The sequence below is a fragment of the Apodemus sylvaticus genome, chromosome X, assembly GCF_947179515.1.
Source record: "Apodemus sylvaticus chromosome X, mApoSyl1.1, whole genome shotgun sequence".
NCBI classification, from domain to species: Eukaryota; Metazoa; Chordata; class Mammalia; order Rodentia; family Muridae; genus Apodemus; species Apodemus sylvaticus.
In genome coordinates this window covers 55,261,331-55,273,345 of record NC_067495.1, presented here as the reverse complement: position 1 = coordinate 55,273,345, position 12,015 = coordinate 55,261,331, and the positions used below count along the sequence as shown (strand labels likewise).

Here is a 12,015-nt window from a genome sequence, read left to right as displayed (position 1 = left end):
TGCCGTTTCGGTTCCTGTCCTGACTTCTTCAGTGAGGAACAGTGATATGGCCTAATAAATCACCCCCCCCAACTTGCTTTTGATCATGGTGTTTCAGGATAACAATAATAACCCTAAGACAAGGCCTTTTATTTATTCTTCCAGAAGTACCTAGCTTCATCTTATTAGGCTTTCCATTTAAATTATGTAGCTCTTTCCTTTTCAATAAAAAACCTTTTGTATGCCTATAAACACGGGAGGTTTCAGAATCACCAGAGGACTGTTTTAAAAGCATAAATTCCAGCACCTTCTCCTAAAGAGTCTGACTTGGTAAATCTAAAGGAACCTAAGAACTTACTTCCACCATCAGCCAGCTTAGGGTCCAGATACTGGACAGAAGCTAGTATGAATTATCAAGTTCATTTAGTTTTACAAACATTTTAAAGACACCAAAATGAAACTTGTCCAAAACATAAACAATAGCACGACTAATTTTTACTCCAGCATACCCTCCCTTAATCAAGGTACACTAATACTCGCTGAGGCTCTCGCATGCTGGCTAAGTGCTCTCTACCACTTGAGCTATGTGCAGAGCCCTGACACTCCACTTTTAATGCTCAACTACTACCTTAACCATCTATTAGCCTTCTACCTCCCTCCATGAACTATTTGGATTTTGTTTTTTAAAAATTTATTGGGGGGGTGTTAACAGGTGCTTGCCAGCCACCTGATGTGATTCTGGGAACCAAATTCTGATCTTCTGAAAGAACAGCAGGTGCTTTTAACTGCAGAGCCTCTCTCCAGTATTTTTTCTTTTCTTTCTTTTTTCTTCTTTGCTCTTACTCTTTTTCTTTTTAATAACTTCTGGAGTTTTGTTTTATGGTGGTAGTGATACTGAGATGAGAATTCAGGCCCTCATGCATGCTAGGTAAGCTCTCTACCACTAAGCTGCAACCTAGACTACAATTTTACTTTTTGAAGCAAGGTCTTATGTAGCCCAGCCTGGCCTGGACTTGATATTTAGCCAGAGATGAACCTGACTTCTGACCCTCATCTCCACCTCCTAGTGTTAGGGTTACATGTGAGGGCCACCATGTTCAGTTAAGTGAACCAAGGGCTCTGTACATAAGAGGCACAGCACTCTACCAACTGAATTATATTCCCAGTGCCTAAATTTATTTTAAAATAAACAGTAATCACAAAAGTATATATTATCTTTTATTTAGCAAAGTCACTCAGCAGTATCATGTTTAGGGTCAGTGTTACTATGAATGGCCTCTGTAAAGAGCAATAACAAAACAATACAAAGGTTCAAAACATGAGGATAATTTTTTGAACCCACCACAATTTTGGCAGCTATATCCGCAGAGGATATATGGGATCCCATTTAACAGCCAGTACTTTTAAATATATTAAAAATAGTTTCAATCCAGTTCTTTTTAATCCAGGTCAGACAGAATTTCAACTATAACCAAATCAAAGTAATTTGATTGCAAAAATTATATGAACAAATCTATAACACTTTATTTGTATTTTTCAAGTGTCTCCCTACCTGGCCCAAATGGGCCTCGAGCTCTACATGTTCTTGCCTCCATATCCTGGGTGCTGAGACTACGAGTGTGGAGCATCAGACCTGGCTCTAATGCTCTAATTACTGCACTCTAGCAATAGGATCACTGAGCTGTCTATAGCCTGTACATTAAAATGCACAGATCTTTCCAAAATCATATAAAATCATTTTTAATCCCTGTGAAAATGTTACTTGAATATTTTTAAAGTAAATGTCATTCAAAATTAGACATTCCTATACTTACAAGAAGAGATATAACCACATTCCCCTCCCCCAAAATGTTATACTGATTCTGTGATCACTTGTCTTTTCTCCAATAGTTTCTATTATGGAAGCATTTATTCATTTGAAATAGAATACTCCTCTGGGGAGGGCAAAATGTAGTAGGGTTACACGCCTGGTATACTTCAGGACCCTGAATTCCATCTTTAGCACCACACACTAAAATGTTTCCTTTTGATTCCTGAGTTGTTTAAGAGGTAAAAATCTAAACTGAAGGAGCTAAAGAGCTGGTCCACGGCTAAGAGCCCTAGGTGTTCTTCCAGCAGAGCCAAGCTTCCTTCCTGCACCCACACGGCAGCTTACAAAGGTCTGTAACTACACTTTCGGGGGCCTAATGGCCTCTTCCAGCCTCTATGGGCACCAGGCACACACACAGTACACAGACATGCAAGCAAGCAAAACACTCATGTGAAATAGGTTTTTTTAGAAGTCTGTGAAAACTGACGGCAGTTTCAAAGTTATGCTTGTTCTAAACAATTAACATAAAACCAAAAGATATGCGCAATTTTTATGGTAAAACAAATTGATAAAAACAACCAACAATTTGGTCCAAATAACCTTACATTGGTGTCCATAAGAACATATTACTAATAATTTTAAAAAGGAAACATTTCAAATTCATTCACAACTCTAGAAACATCAAAATAGATCCCTTGCCCTAAAGAGGCACCCAAATCTCTGTTACAGACAGCAGCTCCCCGGCTCTGCGTACCTACCACTGAGCTACACTGTACAGCTTGCTTTCCAGACAGAGTGACACCTGACTATAAGCCTACCATTCGGGAGGTGAAAATAGGAAACTCAAGAGTTCAAAGCCAGAAGCTGAAGAGATAGCTCAGTGGGTTCCGTTTCTATCTAGTACCATATGATGGCGCACAACCATCTGTAATTCTAGTCCAAAGGGATTCAGCCCCCTCTTCTGACCTCCGCAGCACTAAGACTACACGGTGCACCCACATACATGCAGGCGAAATACTCATACACATAAATTAAATAAATCTAAAAAATGTTGTTGTAGGAGTTCAAGAACAGTGATGGCTATGTAGCAAGTTTAAAGAAAAACTTCAAAGATAGCCTGAGCTATTTGAGACCCTGCCTAAACAAAAAAAAATGAGTAAACAAAACCAAAAAGGAAAAGAAACAAAGAAAAAGAGAAGAAAAACTACTTCTGCTATTGCAAGCAGAATTTATGAGCTTTTCAATCCTGTCGTTTGTACCAAAGTAGCTGATATTTCCTAGTTCTTCTATATCTACTATAATCTTAAAATATAAGCAAAAACTGAGGCTTGAACAATTATTAATATTTTTTTCTCACAGAAAACCATTTAATTTTCTGGGTGGGAGGGTGCAAATGTCACTACAAAATTAGGCCAATAAAGCCAAGAAATATTTCATCTAGAATTGTTTTATTTTTAACTGTAAAAATACCTAATTATGTCAAATACACATAGAAAAGTAACATACTTGGTAATAAACAAGAAAAAAAAATCCCCTGGCCAAAGAGTGTGATTATTGTTCATTTGGGTAGGTTTTGAGTCACCCACTTGAGCTGTCCTGGTTTCACAGACTTGGAACACATGTGACATGCAATTAACTGGTTTCCAAATGTATTCTGAACTTCCTCATCCAGTTAGAAATTGATTGCTGAATACCCAAAACTCCAGAAAGGCTTCTCTCTCCCTCCCTCCTCTACCCTCTCTCCCTCCCTCCTCTATCCTCTCTCCCTCCCTCCTCTACCCTCTCTCCCTCCCTCCTCTACCCTCTCTCCCTCCCTCCTCTACCCTCTCTCCCTCCCTCCTCTATCCTCTCTCCCTCCCTCCTCTACCCTCTCTCCCTCCCTCCTCTACCCTCTCTCCCTCCCTCCTCTACCCTCTCTCCCTCCCTCCTCTACCCTCTCTCCCTCCCTCCTCTACCCTCTCTCCCTCCCTCCTCTATCCTCTCCCTTCCTCCTCTACCCTCTCTCCCTCCCTCCTCTACCCTCTCTCCCTCCCTCCTCTACCCTCTCTCCCTCCCTCCTCTACCCTCTCTCCCTCCCTCCTCTATCCTCTCCCTTCCTCCTCTACCCTCTCTCCCTCCCTCCTCTACCCTCTCTCCCTCCCTCCTCTATCCTCTCCCTTCCTCCTCTACCCTCTCTCCCTCCCTCCTCTACCCTCTCTCCCTCCCTCCTCTATCCTCTCCCTTCCTCCTCTACCCTCTCTCCCTCCCTCCTCTACCCTCTCTCCCTCCCTCCTCTACCCTCTCTCCCTCCCTCCTCTACCCTCTCTCCCTCCCTCCTCTATCCTCTCCCTTCCTCCTCTACCCTCTCTCCCTCCCTCCTCTACCCTCTCTCCCTCCCTCCTCTATCCTCTCCCTTCCTCCTCTACCCTCTCTCCCTCCCTCCTCTACCCTCTCTCCCTCCCTCCTCTATCCTCTCCCTTCCTCCTCTACCCTCTCTCCCTCCCTCCTCTACCCTCTCTCCCTCCCTCCTCTACCCTCTCTGAATAGTGCCATAAAATCTGCTCAGTCCTTTCAAAGGTAAGGTAATCTAAGAAGGAAAAGGTGTAGAGGAATATTCCTTCACTTCAAGCCTTGCTCCCAAACGAACCTACATAACTAAAACTATACATTATTTAATAGGAAGCACTATGTCATCGATGTTAAGCCTTTCTAAACCTAGGTTTCATCTCCAAAATTCAGCATCTGTACAGAACTCCGAACTCTAGCGAGGACTTAACTTACTTCAGTCTCATCCCAGCTATTTCCATGCTTTTTGTGCTTTAAAGAAAACTACAAATATTTTCAAGTGAAAATCACATCTAAGATTCAATTAGTTGATGACAATTTGGATTTATGGTGAAAATCTTTGCTTAAAAAGGAATAAAGACAAGATAAATAATATTTGGGCTTTACACGGCAACCTTAAACCTAGTACCTCTGACCAGATCCTGAAAACAAGCTCGGAGGCAGTATTTTCTATGTGGCATCAGTCAGCAATGCAGTTTGAGAGTTGCCAGAGCCCTTGCATTACTCTTTGCTTACGTATTCATCTAATCTATGTCATAATACAATACACCAAACAGCCCCTCCAATGTGAAAAAGAGATTCCTTTCAGCCAGCACAGAATAGAAGCTGCTATTCCACAAGGACTGACATTTGTGGAATATGAGAAAGAGAGACTTTGCTATTTCCATTAAAAGTCTTCAATATGAATATACATATCTGAATTACAATCCACTGCGTATGCTTCCCAATTAAAACAATGAACAAGAACTTCTGAATCTCTCTAGCACCCACAGAGGGGTCCTCATCTTCACAAAACCAAAGCCAATAAAAAATTCTTAAGTGGAAACTAGTATGAGCTCTGAATAAAAATACACTACATGGCTTGAAGAATTCTCATAAGAGGTCTGAAGACAGGTAACTAGTTCAAGTGAGTTTTAAAGAAAATTCACTCAACATATAAGTACACTACAGTGCATAGTAGTACCATAAAAGTACAGCTTAATAGTCACTTAAAGGCTGTTGGCATATTGAAAACCATAATAAAACTAACATAAACTAGGGGGAAACTTAGCAAAAGTTCTAAAATACATCTTATCTAAGATTTATTTTTATTATTACTATAGATAAGGAGAATGCTACCCTCTGTGGTAACATGGAGTTGTTCAAGGTCCTAACATTGCACACAATTCTCCAATGACTTTTTGTGATACAGGGTCTCTCTACACAGCCCTGACTGTCCTGGAACTCACCATGCAGACCAAGCTGACCTCTAACTCACAGAGATCTGCCTGCCTCTGCCTCCTAGGTACTGGGATAAAAGGTGTGCCCCACCATGCCAGCTTCTTTATCATTTAACCCATTTAACCTTGTCTGGTTAACATCAAGGTCAGAGCAAACATATTCTTTATTGAGTCTGATATCGACTGCTGGTGTTCTATATTTGTTCTCAAAGTTGGGGAATGTTCCACAAACTGGACCTAGATTCTTTCTTTAGAGATTCTAATGGCATTGGTCAGAGTCCCTTCTACCAGTCATAAAAACGTCCACTAAGCTTCACATATGACTCAAACATGCAATCTAGGTTGAGACCCATTCTATTATACTGTACTTGTTACATCTGTACCAAAAGCTACATGTAAGACTTAAATCAAAAATTTACAATTACCTAGATGTATTGAAAACCTAGAGATTACTGGACTCCACCTAACAAATAAATCTTGGGGGCTGGAAAGGTGACTTAGCAATAAACAGTGCTTGCTGCTCTCCTACAAGACCCAAGCTCAGTTGCTGGTTCCCAGCACCTATGTCAAGCAGCTCACAACTACCTCTAATTCCAGCTCAAAGGGGCCCAGAAGCTTCATCTGGCCTCCAAGGTACCAGCACACACATGGCATTCACTGTAACATACATATAAATGAAACATAAAATAAAATGAATTTCTAAAGTAAAACCAAACTATGTGAAAGGCCCTCCAACTATATCTTAAATTACCATGGTGGCTGGCTAGATTTGGAAACTCCTTCCAGATAAGAACTTAGCCACTGTAGTTGTATTCCACAGAACCATGGCCAGACAGTAATAAAATCTATGAAATGAATAAAATCTAGTATCACACATGAAGAATGTATGTATTCAATATTGAAACTTCCTTCTTCAACAGAAAGAAAAACTGCTTTCAACAACAGAATCCAAATTCTGGCACACTTTTCAAATGTGATGTTTTAAAAATCCACTAATGTTCCCTACTGATGTGAATAGCCAATTCAAAACAGTGGTCACAGAGCTGGAGAAATAGCTCAGTGGTTAAGAGTATATATTATTCTTACAGGGGACCCCAGTCTATTCCCAGCACTCACATCAGTCAGCTCACAAGTATCTGAAACTGCAGCTTCAGGGAGCCAACACTTCTTTGATCTCCCTTAGGCACATACATAAACACACATAAATAAATAATACAATTTTAAAAAGAAAACAATGGCAGAGTTTAAACATTAAGTATGCCCCCAATAAGCTACATACATTGTACTTCCCTACCAACACCTATACTATCAACTCTTGTTCCTTCCGGTCTTAGTCGCCCCAAGATGGCAAGCCCCAAAACCAGACCAGTCCTGTCATTTGTTCTGTCCCCTCCAAGCAGAGACCTTGTGATAGTGAAACTCTCAGCAGAACTTTTGCAAAGCATTTTTGCTCCTGGCTTGTACCTCTTCCAAATCCTACCCATTCATAAATCTATTGACCTCAAAAAGAAAAGAAAAAAAAACAGAGTACATTCATTAAGGATCTCACTAAATAAATTCTTAACCATTCAAAGTGTGATGACCAGTGGCATCAATGACATAGAGGTGCTCGAAATAAAAATGGGAAATTTGAGGTCCTATCCCAACCTTGATCTTAAGAAGAGTCACATGCACAAAGACTATAGAAAAAAAATTTAAAAAAAATAAAAAAAACTGTCAAAGAGCATGAGATAAGTAGGAAATTTCTTGTAATTGCTAAGCACTTCCATCGTGTCTTTTAATACAATCATAGCTACTTCTTTCCAAGAAAAGGCTTTGCTCGATCACACTCTCCGCCTGCACCCAGCATTCAGCTTCGCTTCATGTGGACTATCTCGTACAGGTGCTAACCACTGTTCCTACTTGTCTCATGCTGTTAGACAGCAATCCCCACTCTCATTTTACCAACTCTTCTAGAACTGTGATTCTTGACTACTCTGTAGATATCTCACATCTGCAATTATATACTTATATGGTATTTGTATTATTAAGCATATTTATTTCACTAGGTATTGCACCATCAAGAATCATTCAATGTTGGGTATGTTGTCAAAATTGTCTTCCTTTTAAAATCTGAATAAACAATTTACTGAATCCTCCTTTGTGTGTTTGCATGCACAAACGTGTGTGTGCACTCAGCATATCAACATTTAGATTAAAATAAAGGTTAATGATTTGCTTCTTGCCAAAAAAAAAAAAAAAATGACGCCTAATGACATTCTGCTATATTCTCAGAGCAGTGACTTGCTCAACCATCATCAAAGAAGTTTCATCCTGCAGCAGATGAGAATATCGACACCCACAGCCAGACAGTATGCAGAAAGTGACAGATCTCAGAACTGTCAGTCCTAAATGGGATGTCTCCATCAAATCCCTCCCCTCAGGCTCAGAAAACCCTATAGAAAAGGAGGAGTCTATAAGGGCTAACAGGAATGGCGACCCCAGAGAAACAAGGCCTTCTAAACAAAGCATGACAGACACACAGACTACGGCATCATGCACAGGGCCTGCAAGGGTCTGCACCAGATAGGGGCCTGGTGTTGACAGAAGTGGACCCAGCTTCCATTCCCAGCACCCACATGCTATCTGACAAACATCTGTAACTCCAGGTCCAGGAGATCATATTCCATCTTCTAGTCTCTGTGGGTACCAGGCAAGTATGTGGTACACACACACATATATGCAGGCAGAACACTAATACACATAAAAAATAAAATAAATGTTCAACACAACTGAAGATACAAAGAACAACCCCTGGAATTTCTAAAACATCCTCAAAGAGAGTGGTACCAGTCAGCTGAGAACCACTGTTTTACAATCACATTTTTTAATCTGAGTCATAAACCTATGCTGGCCTTTCATGTCCATCAATAAATTAAATATATCAAGATCATTAAAGATTTTCAAAGAGCCAAAGTCTCTTGCACACTTGCACAAACTTATCTGAACATACCTGATCCTGTTAGCCTAAGCATTCCCTGGCAACTGCTATGAGGCTAGGCACAGACACCTGAGCCACACTGGTCCAATCAGACCTGAAGAAAACGCATACTCCAAGCTTGGGAGTTTTATCCTCTCCTGTTCCCCTAGTGAATAAGAAAGTACTGTTTCCGGCTGTTATCTTGAAACCATAAGAAAAGCCGACAATGGCATAGTAAACCCAGAAGAGCCAGGTCTCTGGTGACATTCCTGAGCCAACAAATGAATGAGTTCAGTGTCCATACTTCCTCTGTGTTTAGTGACATAATTCTCCTCAGTATTTAATAAGATTTTATTACCCTAATTTCACAATGGGGGGGACGGGAAGTCAAGTGGAGTTAAGTGACATGTTCATTATCATATAGCTAGAAACTGGCACTGGAAGGCAGAAGCCATGGTCTCATTTTGCAGCCCTTACAAAACCTCAAACACCACAACTGCAAGCAACTTTAAAATGAGTAGCACAATTCTGAGATTTCATTAGCATTATTCTTTGAATATTATGTTTCTTGGAGACTTGATTTTGTAGATTTCTGGCTGCCTGTGATTATTTTTTTAAGTTAGAGACTCTTTATGTAACACTGGTTGGCCTGTAAATCAGGCTATCCTCGAACTCATGAAGATCCACTTGCCTCTGCCTCTGCCTCTGCATGCACAGCCTGTGATTTTTTTATAACAAAATATAATTGACGTTTAAGAAAGAATGATTTTATGCTAAAATACAGGATTTTGAAAGTCTTCACTGTCAATGTCCATCTTATGGAGGACAGTTCAAAAAACTGTAAAAAACTGTAAGGGGGGAGAAGAGTCGACTTCATACTAATGCTCACTGGGCAGTAAAGCTCCAGCTAGACACAGACACACACACACACACACACACACACACACGCACACGCACGCACGCAAACATCCCCCCCCAAGCTAGGATCCCCCGACATCCTCCGAAGCTGACCCTCCCCCACCCACAGGCCAGGTTCTGAAACCGGATCCTGCCAAGCAACCAAAGCCATAAACCCTGCAGTACCCAGACCTGGCTTCATCCTACCCACGACCCCAAAAGGCCATTAGCCGAGTAGGTGGGTACTATAGAGGCGTTTTAACTTTTCAGTGTTTCATTCAAGAGAGAACTCAAAGGGCCGATCCCACCCATTTAGGGTTTCACGCCACAGCCTCACAGGTGCTGCTATCGAGCGCTAAAGGAACCGCCGCCAAGCCAGGACTTAGCCCGGAGGTGGGCAAAACCTCAGGAGGAACCGAGTCTAGCCCCCAAACAGGCGCTACAGGAGCGTGGGAAGGGCTCCTGAAGGCCGAGAGGGGACAATGACAGCTGTGACCCGGCTCTACATTCTCACCTTGAACATGTCGCTGGCAGCCGCGGCTCGGGCAGGGTCACCCCTCCCTAGCCCCTCCCACTATAAAAAAAAGCGACTACGGTGGCCCAGTTAGATCCTTATTCCCTTGACCACGAGCGGGCACGAGATGATGCTGTGACGCCAGCTTAACCCGCCAAAAGCTCAAGCCAGCGCCGCTAGATGGCGCGTTGCGTTGCTTAGCAACCGCGAGGCGCGCGCGGGAACCTAACGAGTTCAAACTCCGCCTCCTAGTCAGTCCTGCCTCCTTGCCCGCTGTTGCTAGGCGGCAAAAGGCAGCAGGTCTGTGTGGGCGGCCGCACGCTGTGGTAAGAAGAAGGCGGTTCTTTGGCTCCGTGCCGCGCCCGGGACCGGCTTTCGCCTCCACCATCAGGCTCCCGGCTGCGAGGGATGTGAATCCTGTGAGCTGAGGCAGCCGGGCGGTGGCGCCCAAAGACGAGGGCAGGCTTCACCGGTCTCGCAGAGAGAAGCAGCGGATCGACCCGACGGCGGGGCATCGACTTACCTCATAAAAGGTTTTTCCCTTAAGAAATTTACCTTGTGCTGAACGTTCCTTAAGTTGTACGTTTAAACTAAATGTACCACGTCGCTTAGTTGTGAAAAACTGACCGCTTTTTTTCTTTTTAAAGTACTAAAGTGTAAATCTGATAATCAAATATTGGTCCCATTTAATACTTGTAGACGTAAAATTGCAGTATTTGGCTACTTGCAAGAAAATCAAGCGTTAACACTGGTTTAATGACAATTTTATTTCTTCCGCCCAAGTCTATGGGCATTAATCTCACGGCCGAGTGTCCAAGGCTGCGAAATCTAAAGCTAGGACTCAAGTCCAGGTAGTCTGCCCTTTGAAATCTCAGCGCTAGCCTCGGGGAAGGCTAGCGGGTCCGATAAGGACTGGGTATTTCATTTTTCGTTTCTTTCCTAATTCGACAGAAAATGGAAGAAGCCCTTGTGGGCGGGCGTCCTGAAGATGCAGAGATTTTTTCAGTGTAAGGTCACTGTCCTTTTACCCAGAGACTGCTACGGACACACCTGTCCTTAAGGAAATTAGGGGTTTTTTCATTCGCTGAGAGAGGGAGAGAGAGAGTGAGAGAGAGAGAGAAGGCGCGCCGTCTGGGACAGCTGGAGCACTTCAGTACGGAGATGTTAGGTTGGTCGGAGTATCGGAGCTTTAGTTTAGTGATTTGTGGTCAAACTTTTGGGTTTTTTTAAAGCGTGACTTTGCGGTGTTAACTGGTTTCAGGGAGGAGAAAGCGGTAAGGCTCAGTCTCCTGACGGACCAACTCCCAAATGTTAAGGGCGGCTTGTTTTCCCCCTTCTCAACAGAATTGTGTGTTCCAAGCCATCCCGATCTCCACACCCTAAGGAGAACTACTGAATAGACTCGGAAGGCTCTGCATCAGTAAGGTAACATCTTAAAAGTGGGAAGCATGGTGATAAGTTGCAGCCACAGTGCTTGCTTAATGCGTGGGGTTGCGGGTGTAAGCGGGGGTGGGGGGTGGGGGGGGTTGTGAACTAGGAAAAGAAGGAAATGACAACTTCACCTTCACTAAACTCTAACTGAACTTTAGCATTTCTTTTAAGTACGATGTAGACAACAGACCTCAGTATCAGCAGTACTTGCGAGTGTCACCAGTAGAAAGCAGATATTTTCCTTACCATTTACAGTCACAGCAGCTAACTAAAAATATCACTTATGCTCATTACTACAAAAGTACAATTGTTATTAGATTTTTATTTTATGCATAAAGAGGACACGTATTGCTGCAGTTTCCTTTTAAAAGGTGTTTTGAAGATATGACTAAGAATTTGGGGGTGCTTCATCCAAACGGGAATGTAATACTTCAAAGAGTAAAATGTTAGAGGTAGAATGGAGTAATCTTTTACATACCTGTTCATGTCCCCAAGGGGCACAGCATCACGGAGAGGTTAAGTAATTTCCTTGGTCTCACACGTGTTCAGTAAAACCTGGACCAAAAAAAGAAAGGGGGGGGTCGTTAGAAAATGTGTAAAAACTCTCCACTCAGCAAAGTATCTCCTGACAGTAAGGAGTTTGTGAGGAAAATGACTAGCC

At 42.5% G+C, this 12,015-nt stretch overlaps 1 protein-coding gene across 2 annotated transcripts in view; it reads right to left on the bottom strand.

The window, feature by feature from the left end:
- Nucleotides 1-10,029, bottom strand: part of Apoo (apolipoprotein O) — a 47,869-nt gene extending 37,840 nt beyond the window's left edge. Inside the window, exon 1 of one of the 2 annotated variants that reach the window (XM_052171598.1) lies at nt 9,924-10,029. In XM_052171598.1, coding sequence (XP_052027558.1) covers nt 9,924-9,932 — 9 coding nt within the window. In that variant the 5' untranslated portion in view covers nt 9,933-10,029. The remainder of the gene's footprint in view (nt 1-9,923) is intronic. The other variant, XM_052171599.1, reaches the window with a different exon arrangement.
- Between the last annotated feature and the right edge of the window lie 1,986 nt (nt 10,030-12,015).